Source organism: Onychomys torridus, chromosome 8, assembly GCF_903995425.1.
Source record: "Onychomys torridus chromosome 8, mOncTor1.1, whole genome shotgun sequence".
NCBI classification, from domain to species: Eukaryota; Metazoa; Chordata; class Mammalia; order Rodentia; family Cricetidae; genus Onychomys; species Onychomys torridus.
In genome coordinates this window covers 11,719,783-11,745,301 of record NC_050450.1, presented here as the reverse complement: position 1 = coordinate 11,745,301, position 25,519 = coordinate 11,719,783, and the positions used below count along the sequence as shown (strand labels likewise).

Here is a 25,519-nt window from a genome sequence, read left to right as displayed (position 1 = left end):
GCCAGCATCCAGGATACCACAGCACCACTGCTATCTGTTCCCTCTGCTAGGAAGACTCAAGCTGAGCTGGTCTCCTGTGGTTTCCTTAGGAGCCCTCAACATGGAAGAGACTGAATGAGTTAACATGGAGGTACCTGGAGATTTTTCTCCAAGGAAGAAAGGTTCCGACCTCTGATCAATCAAGAACTCAAAGCCTACTGAGTGCTCTGAAAGTAGCAGACACCTCATGGGCACTTACGATCTTTATCAAACTTGGGCAATGTTGCTCCACTAGCAGCCAGCTCAGGATCAACTGTTTCCAGGAATATTGTCCAAGGGTTTTCATTATCACTCAGTTCAATCATCTATTTCCAAAAGAGATGATGGTTTTAGAAGGTTGCAATGGCCTAGATGACAGGGTGACAACTATACTTGAGTGGCGCAGAGCACATCCAGCTCTACTGAATGCAACACAAAGGGACACAAGGCTGCTAACTGCAGGACCAGAGCCTCCCGCAGAGCTCCACGAGACACCCGAGGATCTACCAACAATATTTACTGTTTTATTTCCGTCGGCTTCATTATCTAACATTGCTGGCCGCTTTGTTCCATTACTCCTTGCTTGCATAGGCCATAATCGAATTTGATCTTGTGGAAACCCCTGAAAAAAATTCAAAAAGTTTATTAAAATAAGAAGCATATATTTTCATCTTTATCAATGTAATGCTTTTGTGAGTAAAAGGGAAGGGGGTTTGACTCAAACTTAAAACTTTCTGTCCCACAGCTTGGACAGTTTGTGCCTCTGACTACACCAGGGCTCACTCAGCACAAGAGCCTATTTTACCAAACACTGCTGGCGGCGGCAGAGGAACAACAGTCTCTACAAGCCCTTCTCTGAGATCTGCTACAAGGCTAGCTTTAGGGCTGAAGGAAGCAAGTTCTGAGATTCAGACTGTGAGCCAGATCAGGAACTCAGCTCAACATCTCCTTTTCAGGCGGGGCCCAGACAGTGACCTCCCAAGGTAGCAGGTCTCTCATGGTATCAATGGCCTGGATGTGAGCCGAGGAGCTATACCCACCATGGTCTGGGAGAGGCTCTGAACAAACTCTGCCAGGGAGGAGTTCTTCAGAACCTTGAACACGGTGTACTTTACTTTCTCCTCATCGTACATGTCATTTCCTTGGTGGCCACAAAACTGGTCCTCTGCGACTATCTGAAGGCACACAGAGCCAAGCTTACAACCAGCGAGACATGTCACCCTGAGCACACTCAAATCTCAAAAGGCCTCAACCACTCGCCTCACCACCTACAGTGAGCCCTTGCATCTAGACCAGATGCCCAGAATGCTCAGAACGGACAGCATAGGCCCAGTGCACTGCAGCGCCAACAGGAGCTGCCGGGAATGAACAGCACTGGGGCATGCAGTGTCAACACAGCAGTCTCCCAAGCCTGAGGCTGACCTGCACTTGCATGTAGAGATGGGCTTCCTGCCGCTCCTTCCGCTTCTGAGCCTCGATCCTTTTCTCTTCTTGCAATCGTTCCACCAACTGCTGAGGAATATCATGGTCGGTAACAGCTTGTAACACTTCACCTGCAGGACAAATGCATCTTCTTTCACCTGGTGCTGATTCTGCTTTCCCTTCTTACAAGAATCTCAGGTTAGGTCTTCAATAAAAAAATAACCTAGGAATGTGGAAGGTCTTGGGACCATTCGTCCACTTCAAAGCCCACAATCTCAATGCAGTTTGCTTTTGGGGATAGAATGACGGAGATACAAAGAATAAGGGGGGAAAAAAGGTCTGACCAGACACTATGGTTGGGTCCACTATACTTTATGGTACTATATTAACAAAAAGACCATGGAGGCAGTGAGAAATTCTTTGCAGAACTCTGAGTTTGCCACAGTACAAGGGTAACACAAGGCAGTGGTACTCACTTAGCTTAGATTCCCTGATGTACACTAACATGTAGGCATTTGTGCAGTGTCGAACAGATAGGTCATCATCATGACCCCCATAATTGTGCTCAATAGCTTCTTCTTTAGTACACCTGGATACGACATCATCATCAAATTTACACCACTGGAAGGAAAGCAGGAAGACAGATGTTAGTAGAGAAACACACCCTCCTACAACACCCTACAACAACATTTGAGTTTGTTCAAAATTCAAATGCCCACTGGTACTGTTTGTTACCCACTCAAACAGCCTGCTTCTGACTCTGTACCAATCATTAGCATAGTGCCAAACCAACCCTTTGGAGAATTAAAGGCACAGAGTACAACTAAATGAGACATTTTAATAAAGTAACTCCAGCCAGGTGGTGGTGGCACACGCCTTTAATCCTAGCACTCAGGAGGCAGAGGCAGGCGGATCTCTGTGAGTTCAAGGCCAGCCTGGTCTTCAGTGTGAGATCCAGGACAAGTACCAAACTAACAGAGAAACCCTGTCTCGAAAAAACAAAAAGCAATTCCATAATGTAGCAAGCTTCTGACTTAAAATTATTTAATCATGATCTTCCAATTAGTCACTTTAAATGGTAAAATACTTCACACACACACACACACACACACACACACACCCATCTATTCTGAACACCTTTGCCACATGGCATCACACCAGGGATCCTGGAGGATGAACGAAAAGACACATCAATAGGCCTGGTACAATGAAGATTCCTTGCCCAGCCAAGGAACATTTGTCAGCATTTGTCAGTTACATGAGGCAGAGTTTCTGTGAGGTACAATTACTAATCCCCAAGTATATATTCTAATGTACCATTCACCTTTACATTATTGAAAATTAGACAAGAAAACAACTTCGGTCACAAAAGAAGACCGGGAAGGAATCCAGTAATTTCATGAAGCGTGAACCAGAAGAGGCATGTTTCTTAAATATCAGCATCCAAGGCCAGGCCAGGACTTACTTTGCCATCCCCTTTGGGGTTTAGGTAAACCACATAATGTCCACCATGATTATCTCCGCTGTGAACCAGGACTGCGTGGAGAATATAATTTGCAGGGTCCTTAGGGTCTGTTTTTTGCAAAAATTCATCAAGTGGTAATTGTTCTGGAAACTCAAACCTAGTCAAAATATTTAAAAAAGAAACTCAATATTGACTTACATGCAAAACATGGTATCCACTAATTAGAACTTTATTATAAATTCTTATAATTAACTGTCCATCTTTAATTATGAATTACAGGTGATTCTGAAGGCTCTCAAAGCTACTTCTGAAGGAGCTCCTACTTACTAGAAAAATTTGTTAAAATTAAAATTGTAGGAAAATTAAGAATACTCAGATAACTAACAGGTTCAAGTTCAAAAGCTTTACCCAACTGTCTTATTGCAAATTAACACCGAACTCAATTCTAGGGTGTACGTAAGCCTAAGGCATCTAGGAATGTACTACTGAGGACACTGGTGTTAAAGAAGGAACAAGCTAGCCAAAGATCTGTAAAAAGATCCTTACCCTGAGATTATATGAACAAACTGTATTTGACACAGGAAAGCTATGCAAGGTCAAACAGAGTCCCAAAGAATATGTCTAGTGACCGAAGGCTGCTTGAATCCAGCCTCACTCACTACCTTGGGACTGTGGCCCTATCTGCTGAAAATGTGTGATCTGGATGGACATTTAAGAAAAATCTCACCCTTTTAAAACAATGGCAGCAATTCCATTAAAAACAGGAAGAAAATGAGGTGTGCAGAAACAGGCAGGTGAACACATAACTCTGTTGGTGGAAATAATTTAATTCGGCCACACTCTACCCACAAACACAAATGGCCACCATCTGTCCTGTTCAAAGTTGATGTTCAAACTAATCAGGGTACAACTGTGCACACACACTCAGGTAAGGCACACATCATCACTCTCACAAAGGCTCGTTAACACGGGCCAGAGAGAGAAACTCGATAGGCATCCAAGGATGATCTTGAATTTCTAATGCTACCATCTGCACCCACCTATGCTGGATTACAGACATGCAGCACTATGCCTGGATGAACCCTGGGGCCTCGTGTATGGTAGGCAAGCACCCTACACCAATGGAACCACATTCCTAAATCCTTCAATCTGTTGTCTTAAAAATATGGAAAGGAAATATAATGGGGTAGACACACTTCATCGTTCTTCAAATTCTAGCACATTCTGGAAGCTAAAAACAAAAACACTAATTTGTGGTAAATAAAATCTACATTTAGCCAGGCGGCACATGCCTTTAATCCCAGCACTTCGGAGGCAGGGGCAGGAAAATATCTGTGAGTTCCAGGCCAGCCTGGTCTATGGAGCAAGAGCAAGTTCCAGGACAGCCAGGAGTACAGAGAAACCCTGCCTCGAAAATATCAAAAAACAAGCAAAAATCTACATTTAGTAAAAAACCTAAGCATTAGAAGAACTGAATACAAACTCTGTGACTAGTCAGAAAACCCTGCCCTTTGCTTTCAATGCAGCACAGTAGAGGGCTGGGGTCAGAGTAGCTCTCCTGAGAGAGAGGGACAATCAATTGCAAACCACCACCCATTAGATGACATCTCTACTGTTCCAGAGCCTAGGACCCATACATAGAACAAAGGAGACCAAGACAACAGCAGAGGTCACAAAGCCCTCACCCCTCCCGTTACCTATCGTTGATCTTGATGTTCTGGTCCGTCTGAGGGTCGTACATAAACCTCATCAGTTGCAGGTGTAACACTGGTGGCAACGTTAAGAATTTCACACCTTTCTCTGCTTCCTGGAAGTTGAGAAGAAACGGTGATTTTAGTTCAGAGTCTCACTTTGTAAACCTTGAACTTACAGTGATCTCGGACCTCTGCCTAAGCTACCACATCAGGCTTTACCCATCTTCTGTTTTTTGAGACAGAGTTTCAATAGGTTACTCTGGCTGGCTTGGAACTCGCTAAGTAGATCAAGTTGGCACGGAACTCAGAGATCCACATGCCTCTGCCTAGCAAATACTGGGATTAAAGTAAAGGTGTAGTCCACCACACTCAGCTGTACTTGTTTCTTCAAGCTAGAAAAAAACTGTTTCTGGCCAGGGACATAGCTCAGAGTTGAGGACACTTGCCCCACAAGGCTGCCAAATCTGACCGTGATCCCTGGAACCCACATCAAGATGGAAAAAAAGAAGTGTACAAAATTGCCCTCTGAACTCCCAACACATCCCCATACACATGCCTACACATGACATCATGGATGTATACGCACACTAATAGTTTCAGCACTAAGGGAACATGCTTGGATACTGTTGGTCATAAAAGTGAGGACACTGGATTATTTGTTTAAGAGAGTCTGTAATGTGTGGGAAATTACACCCTAACCTGGCTGACCAGCAAAAGAGTAGGGTTTATGTAAAAAGCCACTTGCTACCTACAATATTAGTCATAATTGTCGAAACAGAGGGCCTCAAATACTCATTAAGAAGAAAACTGTGGTCAGAGTGAAAAGAGGTATGCTACAGAAGCACCAATAGAACAAGCAAAGATCTGCAGGCAGAAAGGAGTCTAGCTAAGTGGCCTTCTTCCCTCAACACTGGGACACAGGCTTAGTGCTCACAATGCTTACCCTACTTCTCAACAGCACCTCAAGCCAAGCCCTGGTCTTCACTTCCAATCCCACTCCACTGAACAGCTGGAAACCTGGAAACCCTTTTTGGCAGCATTCTTTGTAATGTAGAATGATGAAGACAGGGCTATCTCAAGAAAGACAAAGGTAGAGAGAGGCCAGGCACCTCCTCCATACCAACAAGGAACAATGAAAAAATAGACCATTTCCACTCCTTCCCATTCAAGTGAGCACTCTGCACTACATACATAGTGCATAACCAGACCCTAAATCAGCCACGGTGGCAAAGGGTCAACTATGGACAGTGCTTCTCAAGCACTCCTCACAGCAGAGCTCATTCTCCTGTGCAGCAAAGCGTCTGACCCTCAGTGGTCTGACCTAGCAAAGCAGTCATGGTACCATGAGCTACAAATTGGCAGGCCTGGGAAGCACTGTGATATGCTCATGGAGCAAGTAAGAGCCCAGTTATAAGCCTAAAAACAAGACCCAAGATTACTGCGGCTGGCCAGCCTGATAAGCAACCACAGCCCAACTCTCACTGCACCATGGGCAGGTCACTTGTTCCATGCTCAGAGTCCCTTGGGGCCATACCCTAGTGGATGGATGCACTCCTCACCCTAAGAGCCTAAGGTTCAGAAAAGTTAAAACAATGGAAGGAGGCAAACAAGGTATCTACAATGTAAGAGCTGGGTGTGGTGGCACAGGCCTTTAGTTCCAACAGATCTGCCAGGGAGGCAGAAGTGGCAAATCTGGGTTCTAGGACAGCCAGGGCTATCTATACAGAAGCCCAATCTAGAAAAAAATGGGGTTGGGGTTGGGGCGCTAAAAATAGAGTTCAAATGACCAAGAAACTGTTTCTGATAAGACCAGGGTATGCAATAATGAGGAAGTGTCAAGCACATTCCTACCACTCTGCTGCTTCTGCCTGTGAAACACTACACCTCTTCATCAAGCAAACCCTCCCACCCAAGCAGACCACTCAAGAGAGCCTTGAGGTTCCACATCTCCAAAGCAGAAGAAAGAAGACAGCACAGCATTGCTCCGTGATGGAGTAAGAGACCGCCAACAGCACGGGAAAGAGGTTACCTGCAGGCCGTGTTCCCCAGCGTCGTATTTGTTGTCACCATCTAGTTGTTCTACTGCCACATAATCCACAAATGATTCAAAGACTTTAAAAAGAAATAAAAGAGAAAGGTCAATAGAGTTCAAGTCCGTCACAGGTCAGCCTGGGTGTTACGCGTGTACGTTAATGTGTTCAGGACCCCACAGAGCACTCGGCTGCAGCTATGAACAGCATCACGGCCACTGCACCTTTGCTGAGCATGTTCTCCCGGGCAGTGAAATGACAGCATGAGAGGGAGACTCAAGCCCTTCATTGCAATTTTGCTGAGACACTTATTATAAAGCATAATAGACAGCATAAGACAGCACAGACAAGCAATGGCCTAGAGCCGGGATGTGAGACTGAGGAGCTGGATGATAAGAGAGAGCAAACCAGGAGAAGAAAGAAACAGATGGACCTGCATGGATTTGGGGGCCAGCCCTGGTGTTCTAGCTGATCACACAATTACAACAGTGACAAGGACAGAAGAGCAAAAACTAATACAATTATTTCACTGAAATCAGTCTGTGCTGTTAAATATTAGGAGGAAGATAAGGCCAGCCACACGCCAGAGGAGGAAAGGGCCTTCCTTCTGCTTCAGTTAGGGCGCAGTGACACACGGGGCAACAGTAAGGTCAGCAGTTAGTTACACAAAGGCAACAGGTAGCGTGGGGCAAGGTTCCTGAGAGCAGGGACTAGAGGCGCATCAGGATTAACAATGAATGAAATGCTGCCACGGAGATGTGAAGCTGAAGGTAAAGCAATGGCAACTCCAACACCAAAGAAGACCCAGACCGCAAGGGGCTGGAGGGAGCACAGCTGGGAAAGTGCTTACATGTTTAGTAAATACCTGAGCAGACCATGGGAGACAAGAGGGAACTGTCATCATCAACTCCAGCTTAATGGGGGGGGCACGATTGGGAGGGGCACATGCATAACCCTCTATGAGGGTCCCAACAGGAAGATAGTGGAACAATACAAACATACAGAATTACCAATCTAGAATCTATGGCCAGAAAAAAAAAAATCATTCAAAAGATGAAATTAAAAATCTTATCAAGCTGGGCATAGTGGTGCACGCCTTTAATCCCAGCACTTGTGAGGCAGAGGCAGAAGGATTTCTACTAGTTCAAGGCCAGCCTAATCTACACAGCAAGTTCTAGGACAGTGTGGGCTACATAATGAGACCCTGTAGCAAAAACTGTATCAAATCTAGAAGAGGACTTTCTTGTTATCTTTTGACAAAACTAAGAAATGACCCCAGGGCTTGCACATACTATGCCAACGCTCCATCACTGTGCTGCATCACAGCACACCTATAAAAGATAAAATCTATCTTGGCAGAACATGTTCAGGGTGGGGACGGGGATGGGGGATATAATACCAGACAGAACCATAGATGTAGGAATGGAAACACTAGAGAAGTTAAAAAGGGAGCAAATATATTCACAACACTTTCCTTGTATCTTCCAAGGAACATCAAGTAAGTGTTCCTGGAGTAGGAACTCCGTGACAAAGCACTGTTCTGGCACGTGCAAGGCTCTGGGTCCCGTCCTAACCACCACCCCACCCTACCCCTACACTAAACCTAGGTACAATGCTTAAGTGGGCCTTTTAAACAGAGAATATCCAGCTGCCAATAAGGATCTGAAAAGGGAATGGCTCTGCCAATCTTGAGGGAAACACATGCTGGAACTAAGCCTACTATAAAACTCACAACCCAAGAAACAACTCCACACTTGTCCCACTGGAGCAGCACACCTACAACAGCATAGGCTAACTTGGTATACAGGCTTTAAAATGAACTACACAGAACTGCTTTTTTATATTGGCTTTAGCTCTGTGGAAAAGCATGTACACTGATCACTAAGCTTATTATGTATCAGTCCACACAAAGAAATAAATGAGTTTGTCACAAATGAAAGGAAAAAAGAAGAATGGCCTGAACCTGTAGATAAGCAAACTATCTTAAAAAAAAAAAAAAAAAAAAAAAGAATGGTCCCTAAAATGGAACACTAGGTGATAACCAGACCACTGCTCCTGTGAGACACATGTATGATGCACATGTGATATGATGCGGAACAAAAGCCACCGACTGACTGCACTAAGCTACACGGTTCCATAAACACACACCAAGGCTGGCCTAAGTTGCTGAAAGCTTAGAGTGGTTTCTTCCAAGGAGTTCGGGAGAGGAGCCAGGGAATGGGCAGGCTGGGAGGGCTCTAGGCAGCCTGGCATAGTGTTCTGAGAGTTGCATAGGGTAGAAGCAGGTATCCACCAGTGTGCTGCATACTTAAAGTCACTCGCTGCATCTATCCTTCATTATAAAACAATCACTGAGCCAGAGCAACAATGATTAAAAGCTTATGAGTATGGAGACAAGACTTACTATTTTTCTTTCCTTTTATACTTAGCTGGATATCGTAATAATCTTCTCTCCTATCAGAACGGTAGTCTACTTCTTTGCACTGAATGTAAGACTGTAAATAAACAGAAGGCAGCTTCAGTATTGTCGTCAAATCTACATTAATACTCTTTCAAAGCCTTTCTTTAAAACTAATGTTCACATACCACCATTTTGCCTCTGAATAATTTTGGAATGGTGCCTTCTACACATGTGCCTTTCATCTTATTTTCCACATTATCAAGCAACTGAAAGAGAAGGTTTGGGCATTAAAAAACAAAACAAACAAGATACCCTTATACTCAAATAGTACACCATAATTTAACATTTTACTACTTGGAAGTACCAACAGTCAAAGAATTTCTAGACTATAACATTATTACCTTTGGCATGCAATTATCAAAAAAAAAAAAAAATACAAATCTTTCTTGGCTGGATTTTGTTGCTTTTACAAAAAAAAAATATCTACATGCAATAGTTGAGGTTAACCTTTTATACAGTTTTTGGAATGAATTAGTAATCTGTAGTGCCTTTAGAAGCATTTTTTATATTTATTTTACCTCTGTGGAAAAGCATGTAAATTGATCACTAAACTTAACTCGTATTGGTCCACACCAAGAGATTAATGAGGTTGAGCCTGTCAACAGGATTGACTGGTTTGTCCATGGATATTTAATGAACTGATTCAATCCAGCTAGTGCTGCAAAAAAGAAAACACACCTTGCCCAGCCAATCACCTTGAACAGCCACTCCACGTCTGTGTGTACACGATTCTACATCTTTCCTCAATCCAGGAATGAGAATGGACTAGTGACTAAGGAGCATGGGGTCAGGCAGCAGCGCAGAGGCAGCCCCGAGGGGGTGGGTGCAGGAAGACTGCTGACAGTGAGTGTAGCTGCCTAGGCCAGAGTGCTTGCCCCGTGCTTTGGGACTCCTGTGCACATGCTCAGTTAACTAGTAAGAAACCCACTTCTTACAGCTACATCATCTGTCCAACCTTCCCCAGCAAGTCACCTCCTATTGAGTAGCACAGTTCTCCCCACTGTTTGGAACTAGATGAGCCCTAAAGCAGGCATGGCGGCACATGTCTAGAATCCCAGCACTCTTCACTGTGGTCTAAACGTCGGTCCTAAGCCAGGGTAAGCGGTCTGATTAGCTGTGAGGCTTTTACAGATAAAGACCTCTGGCATGCCTCAAACATTTGCTCTAAGAACCAAACAGTTACCGCTTGAAACTTACCACGCGACAAAGCTCTTGAACATCGTGTTGCATGAAGCTATCTAAAGTTTCCCACCTTGCAAAGAGAAAATGAGTATCTATATTTCAATTTCTATTTATCAAGGGAGTCAGTCAATTAAGAAGCAGTCGAGATTATAAACTAAATTGAATCAACCACTATCCTCAAATTTGGTGCTTTGTTGTGTGTTAAGAATATCTTGGGGATTGCCATAATTCAAAGATTAAGCTGAATTTTACCAGCAATCAGCAAAAAAAGTTAAAACTTAACATTTCCTAAAATCGTATCTAGAAAAGGTGGTCTCTACAAGTTAAATAGACATACATTTCAAAGCTACACAGGCCCCTTTGCTGAGAAGCAAAGTGGTGACATTTTTCAAGAAAAGGTCTAAAGCAAGCCTATTTCCTTAGAGGGAAACAGTGACAAACTGGGCGACTGTGAGCCTGCCTGAACTGAAGCCCACTTGACACCATGTCACTCAAGACTCCACTCTTGTCCCTTACGTAGAAAGCAGAATGGAGGTGGATTGCTGATACATACCCAAATGACTTTGTGAGCTTTTTTGTTCCTACAGGCTTATCGCTGTGCTGTAATTCATAGAACACTCTCTGTAGTGCTAAAGGGACGCTTTTAGATGAATCATCGCCCTCTGTTGGCATCATGTACACAGCCTAAAAGAATTGATTTAGAAGTGTTTAATTTTAGGTAAAAGTATCATTTCTGTTATCATAAGGAGTAAAGCAATTTGCTAGGGGCTCTTAGTTATGCCCAAGTTTGAAAAAGCCATCGAATTGTCTGTTAAGACTATTTAGAAAACACAAAGAATGCAAAAAAATTAAGTCACCAACCAGGCAAAAAAACAAAAACACAAACACCTCATTTATTTTATGCTCCCAAGGACGGCACAAATTTTAATTTGCCGTGATTTATGAACAAAAAAGATGATGAAGTGTAGGTGGCACTCCAACTACCACTTCACACAACCCCATCCCATCACCTGGCCGGCAGAAGCCTGGGAATGAGATACAGAAAGGGCCTAATTAGAAGTACCTTCTCCTCCTACCGCTCCATACCACCTGCAGAAAACCAACCCTCAGATCAGAAAGCACCACCATCATTAGATTCAAACTGTTGCATAAGGTGCACACCTGGTCCTGGAAATCCCAGCTATTATGAAGCTGAGGCAGGAGGATCACAAAGGCTACAGAATGAGTTTAAAGCCAGTCTAAACAACTTAAAGTAAGACCCTATCCCTCCTTAATTTTGTTGTTTTGATTTGTTTTTAAATAGTGGGCATGGGCCTGGGTGTGGTGTCACGTATCTTTAATCCCAGCACTTTCTATATAGACCAGGCAGGTGGAGCTCTGGCGAGCATGTCAGTTCCAGGAGAGCCAGCACTATATAGAAGCCTGACCTCCAAATAAATGAATGAATAAAAGAGGGTGTGAGGGGAGCCTGGGAATATAAATTAGATGTAGAAATATTAGTCCTAGGATTAATTATTATCATTATGGTGTTTGTATTTTTAAAGTTGATCATCAACTTCAATAGCAGATGTCCCCTGACCAGAGAGAGACTAAGGGCAGCCCAGCAGAGTCTCCCTGTAGAGAAAGGGCTGCAGTCCAGAGATGGGGAAGGGAATGTCTGCTGGATACTTTACTGGTCTTTGACAAACCTTACAGAACAGAAGGCAGAAAGCTGGGGAGAAGAATACTATTCATTTACCTTTCGTAGTTGATTTGTGAAAAACAAAGTCTGCAGCAAGCTGTTCATGTAACATGTAGCTCCCTGATTCTTTAAGCCAACATAGCCCGTATGCTTCTTTGAGTCCCACCTGCAAGATCAATCCAAGCTTGAAGGTCCAACTGTATGGGTCACTGGTTTCTAGTCAGTTTGACCCCGGCATCGGTGTGGCCCAGTGTCACTGTCCTATGCCATCATCTGTGTTTTCTAGCATCCTGGCAAATGAACACATTCCACACAGCATTCTTCCAGGCACAACACTGTGGGAACTGAGGTCTGACTTCACATCACACATGTCCTTTCACTGACATGACTAGTCACTCAATTTCAGCATTCACCTGTCTGCTAACAGTTCCCAGCACAGTTGCCATTTATAAAGTGAGCACTCACAAGACACTGGGGGTGCCCTTTTACATTTATATCAAATTTGACTTCACAGCAATTTTATCGCACACACACACACATTAGGAATTCACATATTTGATCAGTAGGACATGTCAAGAGCTGAACACCCCAGCCCACCCGTGCTGCCAATTCTGCAGAAACACATATGCAGAAGACAGGAATGTCTTCTAAAAGTTCCAAGGGCTTTTCCTCTTTATTATGCTATACTTAGGAAAAAGCGGTGGTCTGAGCTGTGTCCCATGTATCCTGGACCCATGTGGTAATGGAACCAGAGAAAAATCTACCGGTCAACAGGAACTACCACATCATCCAGCCAATCTACCCACCCTCTCCATACTAACAAGAGACAGGAACCACTGCAATGAGGATGACAGCTATTATACAGTCCCAGGACCTGGCCAATGGCCCAGGTTAGAATGTCACACTTAAAAAGGGACTTGAGCTGTCAGCAGTACCCAGCATATTCCCTGCTTCCCTGTGACAGATTTTCATACCTGTGCACTCTTCAAAATAAAAGCAAAAACAAATCCTCATTGCAGTGGCCATGCACGTGAGGGCCCCAGACTCTCTACTTGGTAAGACAGTGCACCTTACTAAGATTGCAAAAATCGTTAGTCTGCTGGCTGGTTACATTCAGAAAACTCATTAGTGAGTACAAAGGAACTGCCAATTAACCCATTAAATGAGAGGATGAGAAGCAGGCAGCTGATTTGAGTGTTAGGGGCAAACTAAAGAGGGTGGGCTTACTGTCTGAGCCTATGTCTTAAACATATGCTAATGCTTCTCAATACAGTACAGCAGTACCCAATTGAACAAAACTTACGCAACTCCATGGGGAGCATCCGCTTGTACAAAAACTTCAAAGGTGACTTTATCATCGTCTATAAATCCTTTCTCAGGATCAGTCACTTCCTATAAAATAAAAATATCCAACTCACATAAGAATATATAACCATCTATTTTACTCCAAAGAGACAACTGCCCTTGTACTCTGCACTCAATAAAGCACTACCTCAAAATTTAATGGAGCACTACATTGAAAGTTTTGCTCTAGTGTGGAAGTGGTCCATTTTGTGTTAAGCATGGACCCTGGGAGCTCTGCAGAGGTGTCCAGGAATTAGTACCACAGCCTGGGTGAGGAGCTGACAAGAATTTGAGGTACTGACTAAAGAGCAACATGTCAAAGACCACCCACTGGCCACTACCTCTGCAGAAAGGGACCCTACAGAGTAATGTGTCTTCCCAAGGAAGGCCAGCCCATCAGGAAGAACTCCAATGTGTAATTAAAAGTTTAAGGACTGGAGAAACAGCTCAGTGGTTAACAGACCTGCTACTACTCTATCATGAGAACCAGAGTTCAGTCGGGCGTGGTGGTTTGCACACCTTTAATCTCAGGACTCGGGAGGCAGAGGCAGGCAGATCTTCTGAGTTTGAGGCCAGCCTGGTCTAGAGTGAGTTCCAAGATAGGCTCCAAAGCTACACAGAGAAATGCTGTCTCAAAAAAAACATTTAAGAAAGAAAGAAAAAAAAAAAAAAATTTCAGATCCTAGTACCCACACCTCACAAATTCCCATTATTCTAACCTCAAAGAATCTGACAACCCCTCCTGGCCTCTGGGCTCTGTGGGCACGCTCATACACACGCCTATATGCTCACACAGAGACAGTTTTGTTTTGTTTTTTGGAGGCAGAGTTTTGCTATGTAGCTTTGGAGCCTGTCCTGGAATTCTCTCTATAGCCCAGTCTGGCCTCGAACTCACTGAGATCCGTCTGCCTCTGCCTCTTGAGTACTAGGATTAAAGGCATTCACCACCACCACCACCAGGTCCTGGCTTTGGCCTATTTTTGTTTTGTTTTGCTTTTTTGGAGGCAGAGTTTTGCTATGTAGCTTTGGAGCCTGTCCTGGAATTCTCTCTATAGCCCAGTCTGGCCTCGAACTCACTGAGATCCGTCTGCCTCTGCCTCTTGAGTACTAGGATTAAAGGCATTCACCACCACCACCACCAGGTCCTGGCTTTGGCCTATTTTTGTTTTGTTTTGCTTTTTGTTTTTTCAAGACAGGGTTTCTCTGTGTAGTTTTGGTGCCTGTCCTGGATCTCATTCTGTAGACCAGGCTGGCCTGGAACTCAGAGATCCACCTGCCTCTGCCTCCCGTGTGCTGGGATTAAAGCCATGTGCCACCACCACTACCCGGCACAAACAGTTTTTTAAAGGTATCGTAAAAATGTAATACTTTGATGCTGGGCAGTGGTGCACACCTTTAATCCCATCACTTCTTGGGAGGCAGAGAGGCAGGTGGATCTGAGTTGAAGCCAGCCTGGGTCTAAAGGTGAGTTCCTGGACAGCAATAGCTACAGAGAAAACAGCAGCCCTCCCCAAATCACCTCCTGCTTGAGGAGCCAGTGAGGTGACACAGCAAGTAGAGGTGCTTGTCATCTAAGCCTGAACCGTGGACCTGAGCTCCGTCCCCAAAACCCACAGAAATGTGCCACACCATGGCACGTGTGCCCACACTCAGTATTTGCAAACAAGTGCGCGCGCATACACATACACACACAAAGTTTGCACACCATACACACACACAGGACATTAGTAAGTAAACTTAAAGGTTGCAACCTGAACACCTAATGCCAGAAAGCCACACCGACTACCAGATACCTGCTCAACCCACAAAGCAAGATTTTTTGAGGCATAAAAGAACAAGACTAGCAATAACAGTTGGGAAATTGAGACTAAATACTCTGTCACTTACACTCCAGGCCATAAAATTAGAGAATCCCCAGTCATTCTCCTTGTGGAAGAACAAGTGACTGATTCGCCGGCTGAATGACTTGTCATCATCCCTGTAATTTATTATCTTCAACACCGCTTGTGCATGACAGGACCACGACCTATTGGGGCAGGGGAGGAGAGAGATCACCCAAGCCTTAGTTGACACACTTAACTTCAAGCCACACATTTCTAAAACATCAAAACCAGCACATGAACATCTCCCTTGGAGAGAGAAGAGGAATCTGAGGACACAAGTGCAGTGGTTTTAGCTCATGATTTTTTTTATTATTTGAGGGCTCTAGCTGGACTAGAACTCAGAGATTCTGCACCAAGACACCCCTAAAATGTTTGACTGTAAGTATAAAACACAAGTTCCTGAACTTGAAAATATCAGTTTTAGGTTTTATACAACTATGGCTAGGCAAGGGGGTACCTCAGCAGTAGTGGTTTCATGGCACACACAAAAGCCTGTAATGGGGGCTACAAGCCTAAGAGTTGATGAGCAAAGTATGATAGCACACACACACTTTCTAGAACTCAGGAAGCTGAGGCAAGAGGATTATTGCAAATTCAAGGCTAGCCTCAACAACAGAGCAAATGAAGGTAGAGGCACCTCTGGGTTCTGTCCCACAATGCAGTACTACTCAGTAGAGCCTGTACCTATGCCTCGGAGTTCCTGCACACCTGCCCTACATATCAGGAGGGATCAGGTACAGAAGTATGTGTTGCCAATGAGGACGCTAGAGAGTAGCGCCACAGCTTCCAGTTATACAGTCCAAACTGGGCACCATTTTATTGCCAGAGACAAGCTCAGAAGAAAAACTTTAACCTATACAAAGAACCTTACTACACATAAAATTAATTTCACACTTTTGGGGGAGGGGGGTCTGTGCCCATTGCTTACACTAGGCAAACTCTTTACCACTTGTGGCTTAGCTAGGCACTTCATAAACATTAAAGAAGGAAACAAGCCATGTCCTTCCCAGGAGCATTTATAGAAAGAATAGCCACAGCTGGTATCATATGGAGAACACTCTCCCCAGCTTTCCCAAGCACCAGAATCAGGGGGTGACAGAGTAGGTCAGAGGAGACTGGGTTAGGCTCCCTGGTGTAGACCAAGGGACAATGCACTCCATACTCCCCGACAATACTCCCTTAACTGTCCTTCTGGCATACAGGAGTTTAACACTGACAACGAGGGAATGGATTGAAGGGAGAGCTACAAACTTCTGAGAACCACTGATAGGGGTAATGATACTATCAGTGGAAAGACCTCCAAGACTTTCCTTTCTCAGTTACTGTAACAGGGTCTAATGTAATCCAGGCTGGCCTACAACTGCGCCTCCTGTCTCCATTTCCCAAATATAGATAATTAAGACAATTTTACAATAAACCTCCTTTTAAAAAGTTATGATCAAAACTGCCCCCCTAAATAGGCCAGAGCCATACTGTTGACTAAACACCTAACTAACTGCTGTGGCTTCTACTTTCCAACTAGCCCACAGGCACAGGCCATCAGAGGACAGAGGGGCTGTCAGCCTCTGACGGCCACACTTAAGGCTCATAGTGAGAAGGGAATGAGTACTCAGTGGTTGGCAGAGTCCGCATGATCCCAGCCTCGGCAGGCTGCTGGGCTCTAGCACACTAAACCTAGTTTTACATTGTACTTTCAGAATCAGGGCTGGCTTTAACTCAGTAGTAGTGATTGTGTGGCAAGGCCCTAGGTTCTATCCCCAGAGCGAAAGGGAAGGTGACTGCATAGAGTTACGGAGGAACTGAAATAAACTGAGTAAGGACGGTGGGAATTTGGCTTCCAGAAACGTGTGCATTTGTAGTCACATCATTTAAACTCTTACGTGGAGTCAGATTCAGCATTGCACTGGAGAAAGAATCCTACGCTTTTTTGGTGTGGTCTGTCTGGATAAAAGCGTGGCATCACCATAATCTTCCATGGCAGATTTCGCACAAAACACGGAGGGCTAAGGACCGACTCACTCAGTCTGCTGAAGCGCTCGACAGTGAACTGAAAGGTTGCCTCGGAGCGCCAACTGGTGTCTGCAAGAAAACATGCCATCAATCACAGAGCTAGGGCATTAACCAAATGCGCATGAACACTGCAGTAAACTGCTCTACAATCTCTCTCAATCCAACTGCTGAAGCCTCTGGGGAAATGATAGTGGTGTTTCCAATTTATGAAAAGGCTAATCAGAACAGTTTCTGCATGGCTGGACTCCTAACAGAGGTGCTCACTCACACACACCTTCCTTCCCTCGGAGAACCAAGAGTTTGGGGGGGTTGAAGATCTACTTCAGTGTTCACCCCCAAATCTGGGCATCAAGTGAGGGACAGACATAGGAAAGAAGGAAAAGAATGGCTCATGTTTCTGTATATAAGCAGGAACTGTATATAACAGGGAAGATATGAGTCTTGAACTGAGCCCCGGGAGGAGGGGAAAAGGGCAGCTGAAGAGACCAGCCACTGTGCTAAGAGCACAGCACATTTAGACAGCCAATACTGTCCCTCAGCTTCAACTTTTGTGAACTAATAAGCTGGATTTCTTATGGTAGCAATTTGTTTATAAAGAAATATAAAGTTCTTCCCAATATTTGTAAAGGAATGAAGGATTCTGCCCTACAGTGCCTCTGGTCAGGGGTTCAGTGTCAATCAAAAATGCATCATCTAGGGGTTGGGGATTTAGCTCAGTGGTAGAGTGCTTGCCTAGCAAGCGCAAGGCCCTGGGTTCAATCCTCAGCTTTAAAAAAAAAAAAAAAAAAAATCATCTAAAATAATGGCATCATTTACCCCTCACTGGCCAGTAAGCTGATTCAGTCCCAATAATATCTTACTGTTTGCTTCTCGGGCTACAGCAAGGGAGCAAACAGTCTTCCAGCTACTCTGCCAGTTGCCCCTGGACAAGCATCAGTAAAGCAAAACAAGAGCCATGGAGGACCAAGGGGCTGCAGAAGTGTCTGAGAGCATTGCTTTCTGTGTCTGCCTCACTGTGGACTGGGAACAGTCCCTGACTGGCAGGGACTGAAGGCCACCTCTGAGGGACCTGAAGTCACCCCCCATCCCCTCAGGTCAGGTACTGACAACCCTGACTACTGGGTCCTGGAGCATAAGCAGACTAGACTCATGAGGATCATGTTAATTAACAGGGACACCCTGCCCCCTTACACCACCAGATTGCTGAAGGCCATTATAACAGAGCCCCACAACCCTTCCATCTCCAAACTGTACACAAAGTTAGTTTGTGGGATCACCTACTTGTAGGTATACTAAAGTTCTAGAAGTTTGCAACTACCTGGGTCTGTTCTTAAGAAAACATGTCCATCAGTCCTCACAGAGGGTATTCTTTACCAAAGTCTGTCCGAGTTCACACTCTGCTTCCCCAACCCCTTTGCCCTATGCACAGCCCAGCTCCCTCAGTCAGGGCAGGAGCACTATAGTAAGACAGCGGCTCCAGGAAGCTGCCAGGAGGTGCTGACAACTGACCTAAGTCTACTGAGTGGGGTGTTCCTACACCTGCTTGAAGGGGAAAACTGTCTATGACAGGGCCTACAAGTACTCAGCAGACAAGGTTTGCCACATGCTTTAATGGACCTACAAAGTGCACCTGAGCAGCATTGATTTCCACTTTACGGTAAGGAAACTGAGGCATACTGATGTGAAGCATGTTACAAAGTGACAGTGAGTCTTCAATAATGCTCATCATCTGTGGAGACACCAAGGACAATGATGGTGTACTCTATAAGATATAGGAGCCAATACAGCTAGCCTATCTCTGCAATTAAGATTTATAGGATTACACTTTATTTATATCTATGAAAATTGAAGAAAACTGTAATTTTGTTTTTGTTCTTCCATCCCGCACATTTGAGTAAAAAGAAAGTGGTGAAATTTACACTGACATGTGATTCTTTTGACAAGGCAACACCTGGCACTCTCCATGGCCCCCCACTAGTCTGCTTCGTTCCACGTCACACTGGATTTCTGCATTACACTGAAGGCACATTCTTAGAACAGGCTAAGGGAGTTGAAACTTCTTATGAATAATTCGAGAGCTAGAGTACAGTCCAACTGTAGAACCTACAGGTGACACGGGCAAGGCCCTCAGTATTCACACTAATAGGACAAATGAGAATTTATAAATGCCAAATGGAAAGCCTACAAGAAAATCTGAAACCTATCATGACACTAAAAGCCTGCTGATTACCCTGCTATAGGGAATTACATGAGACTGACCAACAAAGGTCTATGCCCAAGAATGGATGAAGTAGTATGTGAATTCCATATACTTTGAAACAAAACAAAAACCTGTGAGAGGTGAAGCATTTCAAAGGCTTTTTGTTGTTTTTTAACACACAAGGGATAATCAGCATAAAGGACATGGAAATCCTATATGATCATATCACAGAGACAGCTGGCCTAAAGCCACTGTGTCTCTGCTCCCAGATACACTTCTTCCTCATGATGAGCATACTACACTCCTGTTCAGCCAGACTCCTCAAGACCCCCCAGCATCACTCCTGCCCCAGAAAACTTCAGACTAGCAGTTAGTTGTGCTGCCTGCCCCAAAGCTCCACAGCCACCACTATCTTATGTGCCCAGAGCAAACGCCAATGGATTGGCCTGGGCTTCAACTCTGTAGGGAGAGCAAATGAAAATCGGACATTTCAAGCTTTCAAAGAGACTGACTTCTCCACGTGGTGGCTCTTTGGATTAGTCATTCTCATAAAATTGTCTAAGTCAGCTAGCTATTCAGAAGAAGCAAACTGTGTCCAGATACCTACAACCTAACCTGGCTCTATTAGAGATCCTCATAGCCCATGCTCACTCTAAAACTTCTCTTAGTCATCTCAGGAAAACCATACTTGAGGGAACAAGAACAGATGTGATGAAAAAGTAGCTCCAAGACTTGCCCATCTCAGTCTGCTAACAGGACTTTAAAAATGTTCTCATCAACTAAACATGCTCTCCACTGATGTCTCTGCACTGCCAAGCCACCTAGGTTCTTACTAACAAGGACCCTCAGCACAGGGAAGCCACTCATCATTTGTTTACTAATTGGCCTAAATCATGTTCTCTTCTAAATCATGTGTCCTAGTTTGATGTGCTTTTAAAAGATTTAAGTAAAGGGGTTCAAAGCCAGAGTCTGGGGAATCATTAAGAAACCCCCCTGTAGAAGCCAGCTTAGGCATGAATGGCTGAGGCAGAGCTCCTCAACCTTTCCAAGGTTCTGACCCTTGCCACATGTCGCATACAACCTACATCAGTGTTTCACAATCACATCACCTCCAGAAAAGGCCACCCTACATTCTGCTCCAGAAGCAGAGCCCAACCCTCCTGTGCTTTCGCCATACAGACTCAGGCCCTGAGCCCTCTCTGACAAAGCCAACTCCAAACCAAGAGGGCTGCTCTGCTTTTTCCATCTGAGACCCCAAACTCTTTGTGACACAGCATGGGTATTTAGTACTAGGAATTTGGTACTATTTGCCCCAAAATAAGAGAATTCTGACTAACCATAATCCTCAAGCTAGGCCACCCGGCCCCCAGGAGACACTTGGTTGTCTATTTTGACTGCAGGTAGGAAGTGGGTAGTAGGGTTCAGAGGGTAACATGGCCTCTTCTACACAGAATGTCTCATAGCTGCATCTGTGTCTCCCAGATACTCCTACTAAGAGAGGAGTTGCTTAAAACAAAATGCACTGGGAGAGCTGATGGGGTGGGCTTGCTACTGCTCTACATACAACTCAAAGTGACCCCAAATGCACACCTGGCACCTCTGCCTAGCTACCTTCCCAAATGCACTCTCCAAGCCACTCTTGGAATCTATGGTGTCCAAAGTGAATCCACCAAACACCCAATAACCAATGAGTCCACACCCACACCATTGCCCTTCATCTACAGTGGAAAGCGCACTCCACGGGGAACAAAGCAGCGGGGTGTAGCCCACGCCTCTTTACCTTCCTCAGAAATTGCCTCAGCCAGCTGCCAGGGGTAAACCGCACTGTGAGAGAACTCTCAACTGCGGCTGCAGTTTCGCATGGAGGCTGAACTTTTGGCAGGAGGTCTGAACAGCAGTCCTTCTGGTGGTGCAGCCCGTGCCTGATGGTTTCTTTCAACTGCCCCGTTACTCCCCTGGGAAGGACACAACCCTCATGAGGATTGATGGACATGCTTGTACAGAACATGGTTTCATATTACACTGCAAGATTCCAGGGGCTGCATAAAGCAATTACTGGCTGCTCCCTTCTTAGGACTTTGACTTGCAAATGTTACATCTCTTAAGATGATATAAAGAATTCTCAAAAGAAAAGTGATTCCCTGACACAAAATGCCCATGCATATACATACGCATATGCTTTTCCACATGGAAGCTACAGAGAAAACTGAGTGGCGGAAGTCTAGGGCCCAACGCTTGGCCCTCACTTCACCTAACAGGAGTTGGAGGTGTTCTCAATTGCAGTCGACTGATAAGACACTAAAGTGGGAATGCAGTGGAAAACCAAATCCCAATGCTCAAAGTATCTTGCTGCAAACAAATGGGGAAGGAAAATCAGTCTACCTGGCACCCTGGATGCTAACAGTGGCTGGAAACCGGTGGGTATGAGCAGACACCCACTCACTATAAACCTCTGGATTTGAACCCCCTTCCCTAGGCTGAGGAGAAGCAACTTACCTTGAAATTTTACACAATCTCGAAACCCAAAATAAAAACAAGATCCTAAATTGCCCTCAGATATAACCTCCTGAAAACTAACTACTCTAAAGACTAGAAAGTACTCAAGGAAAAAATACAGATGGATTGTGTTTCTGACAGCGCTCCACAGCTGTGAGTAAGTGAGCAGTACTTACCGTCCTCCATGTCCTCCTCCGCATTGCTGTGCCCATCACTCAGGGCTACATTCCCATTGATGACAGGGTTCTGAGTAATTCTTGGTGGGTCATCTGTATCTCCAGCTTTAAGGAAAGTAAAAAAGCTCATGAGTCAATCTTCATAGTTGGACTATATTCACAAGAATATATTTACACTTTTATTATTTGTAATCAAATCCTAATTGTAACGTAAATTTTCAAAGCTTAAAGGCAGATGAATATTGGCCACATCACATGATAATCTGCTCCATGTGTAATTAATGAAAGGACTGTTCAGTACACATAAAATGCTTATTTGCAACATCTCTTATTTACTCTCAGTCTGCAATAGCTAATGGCTTAGATTTAAGAACCTTTACATAATTGATATGGAGAGTCATTTTGCTGTAAGCCTCCTACTAATTAAAACTTAATCCTCTAGGGTAGGACTGTAGGTCTTTAGGAGAGTTCTTTCCTTGCATGCACAAGGATTCCTGGATCCCATACTTAACACTGAAAAAACAATAAAACTTAACCCAGGAATGAAGAGATGGCTCAGAGGTTCAGAGCATTCACTGCTTTTGCAGAGGACCTGAGTTCAATTCCCAAAACTAACACAGTAGCTTACAACCGCCTGTAACTCTGAGTTCCTGGGGATATAACTTTGAGGGTACCTGTACCCAAATGCACACATATCACCCTGTCTACACACCTATAAAATAAAATACATCTTTGAATAAAAGCCTTAAGCCTACAGACTATTTTCTTGAGTTCACTAAATAACTGCAAACAAACAAAGAGTAGGGAAACTGGGTTGCTTTGGGGTTTGTCATCATTTTACCTCCTAAATGTTGGGACTACAGCTGGCACCACCACTTCTGGCTAATCTTGGGGTTAAAGCAGCCCATGTACACCATTCCAAAACAGACTGCAGAAGCAGCTCAATTCCACAAATGCTGCCCCAGGTTGTCCAGGAGCTTTGATTTTTTCCCTGCAACACCAAATGCAGGAAATGGGTCTTACTACATTCAGGAGGCGTGATTTTCTGAAAAGCTAGGTAGCTGTGTGCTAGACCTTCATAATCCCAAATCTTAATGTCATTGGGAGTAGGGGGTGGGGCGGTACACTGGTTCAGGACCACGGACAGAGCTAAAGTGGTTTCCCCTGTTTGGCTCTCTCAAAAGGCAATCCTCCAGTTGGAGCATGAACCTCTCCAACTCCTGCTTTAAATGATGCCTCCCCATTTCTGCATCTCAAAGCTCTCAAAGTAACGAGAGGCATTCTCATCTACATTTGGACAAATTTAAGATCAAAGTTAAGATCATCTCCAATCTTCATAAGCACAAGCCTCTAATACACTTGTATTAGAAAGCTATTTCTAAAAGCAAACACTTTAAAAAACTGGCCCTTTAATCTCTTAGGACCACAACCCCTTGGACAAGGGTTTGTCTGAGATGAAGGCGTGGAAAATGGGGGTAGGTGGTGGTAAAGGAGGTCTTCTGGCTAGCCTGAAATTCACAATCATTCCTGCCTTGACCCAAGTGCCAGGTAACAAAGTAATGAGGTTTTGAATGACAAAGGTTATGTGTGAAATACAGGGGAGAGGTGAGATTCTTTTTGCTGATTTTTAACTAGTTCAAACTTTCTAAATAATGGACCTAAAGAACTAAAAGGCAAAAAGAACTGGGTAATTCCGAATTTTTTTCACTTACATCTATTCCCCTCAAATGACATCAAATCATCCTTCACAGTTATATGAGGTAAACCATGACTAAGGCCTATAAGCTTTGACACATGATGTTGTTGCCTGGCATTTTAAAAGGGTCACAATATAACTTCTCCACATATAGTTTATTAAAAAAACAAAACAAACAAACAATTTGCTTTCCATGCAAACCTCTCTCTGTAACTAAGCAGGAGGGCTGTGGCCAGTGCTCAGCACTGGTTAAAGTGCTTGCCACAGAAGCCTCACAGTGAGTTCCAGCTCTGAAATGCAGCGAAGGTAGGACCAACTCTCAAACTGTAGCACAGGCACATCTGTTCAAGGTCTCCATCTCCACTTGTCCCTCACCAAAATGTAAACTGGGCATGATGGTATATGCTTTTAATCTCAGCAGGTGGATCTCTGAGGTCAGCCAGGGCTAAATGTAGTAAGATCCTGCCTCAAAAATAAACACACATATATAAATGCTGGGAGAGTTGTGTGCACTTCCTTCATAAATTCTCAAGCATGTGAGGACCCTGTTCATCTGGAGCCTCACAGGATGTTAAGTGACAGTGGCCACAAGTCTGGAGGTATCAGATCCCAAAGGAATTCTCAATTACACCTGGCAATGTCTGGTGAAATCTATCACAAATGCCTTTAAACCGCTCTCAAACATCCTTCCAAATACAACCATTCCCTTGACAGTTTATAACTCATTAGTGAGTGTGAAGACAAAGGTTGTTTCTATTAGTTCCACTGAAATCCAAGTAAGATACAAGTAAATTCAGACTGCAGCAGAAAAGAGGGTTTTGCTGGGATTAAGGCTGATGCTGGTTTAGGTGAGCTGTACTAGAAAGAGTGCTTTTCCATCAAAAGTTAGGTTGATTAGAAGAGAGCTGTGGCCGTGTGGCTGTTCCACACGCACACGCCACCCCAGCTTCCTTCCCAGCAGCAGACAGAGCTCCCGGCAGTGCTGAAAGAAGCATCTGTTCCATAGCTAGAGTTGGCGCATCTAAGGGGAAAACCAGTGGAACCTACAGTTGAAGTATTCTCCAGAGTAACACCCAAATTAACCCACCACACAGGTACAGAGTTGAGAAGCTGGTGGCTATAAAATGTCACAAAGTCATTTGGTCTGACAAGTGTCAGTAACTCAGCCATGAGACGCTCCTAAACAACTGCCTAGGCAGCTCAAGGCTATCTCCCAAAGGACAGAACAAGCTTATAAAGTTCTTCCAAAGAAACAAGCTCGTCTGCAAAGCATTTAAAACTTAGGATGCAGTGGATTCTTGGGCCAGAATAAAGGACTGCACCAGAAGATGCCCCTTTATTATCGAGGGCACACTGGAAGAACTAGTTTACGGCTACACAAAAGTGATTTCACCCTGGGCCGTGGTGGCACATGACTTTAATCCCAGTACTCGGGAGGCAGAGCCAGGCGGATCTCTGTGGATCTCTGTGAGTTCAAGGCCAGCCTGGGCTACCAAGTGAGTTCCAGGAAAGGTGCAAAGCTACACAGAGAAACCCTGTCTCAAAAAACAAAAAACAAAACAAAAAAAAGTGATTTCACTCCTGGGCTTTCTGTCCTACTGAGTGGGATAGAGGCATATGAGTAGCCATTCATATGTATGCATAATGTAAAGGCCAAAAGTAGACACTGGTTCTCTTCTCACTGTCCACTTTGTATTGTTTAAGATGGGGGACCTGACTCTCACCTATTTATTCTACTAGACTAGCTGGCCAATGAGCCTG

The 25,519-nt window shown here is 44.4% G+C and overlaps 1 protein-coding gene across 2 annotated transcripts in view; it reads right to left on the bottom strand.

Moving 5' to 3' along the window:
- Nucleotides 1-25,519, bottom strand: part of Usp7 (ubiquitin specific peptidase 7) — a 56,043-nt gene that overhangs the window by 9,076 nt on the left and 21,448 nt on the right. The window contains exons 1-18 of one of the 2 annotated variants that reach the window (XM_036195583.1): nucleotides 22,063-22,167; nucleotides 21,171-21,345; nucleotides 17,061-17,259; nucleotides 15,185-15,323; nucleotides 13,257-13,345; nucleotides 12,011-12,119; nucleotides 10,826-10,956; nucleotides 10,288-10,342; nucleotides 9,216-9,296; nucleotides 9,034-9,124; nucleotides 6,629-6,711; nucleotides 4,603-4,712; nucleotides 2,906-3,062; nucleotides 1,917-2,061; nucleotides 1,441-1,571; nucleotides 1,059-1,193; nucleotides 539-640; nucleotides 239-344 (exon numbers count right to left, since the gene is read on the bottom strand). In XM_036195583.1, coding sequence (XP_036051476.1) covers nucleotides 239-344; nucleotides 539-640; nucleotides 1,059-1,193; nucleotides 1,441-1,571; nucleotides 1,917-2,061; nucleotides 2,906-3,062; nucleotides 4,603-4,712; nucleotides 6,629-6,711; nucleotides 9,034-9,124; nucleotides 9,216-9,296; nucleotides 10,288-10,342; nucleotides 10,826-10,956; nucleotides 12,011-12,119; nucleotides 13,257-13,345; nucleotides 15,185-15,323; nucleotides 17,061-17,146 — 1,750 coding nt within the window. In that variant the 5' untranslated portion in view covers nucleotides 17,147-17,259; nucleotides 21,171-21,345; nucleotides 22,063-22,167. Of the gene's footprint in view, nucleotides 1-238; nucleotides 345-538; nucleotides 641-1,058; nucleotides 1,194-1,440; nucleotides 1,572-1,916; nucleotides 2,062-2,905; nucleotides 3,063-4,602; nucleotides 4,713-6,628; nucleotides 6,712-9,033; nucleotides 9,125-9,215; nucleotides 9,297-10,287; nucleotides 10,343-10,825; nucleotides 10,957-12,010; nucleotides 12,120-13,256; nucleotides 13,346-15,184; nucleotides 15,324-17,060; nucleotides 17,260-21,170; nucleotides 21,346-22,062; nucleotides 22,168-25,519 lie in introns of those variants that run through there. The other variant, XM_036195582.1, reaches the window with a different exon arrangement.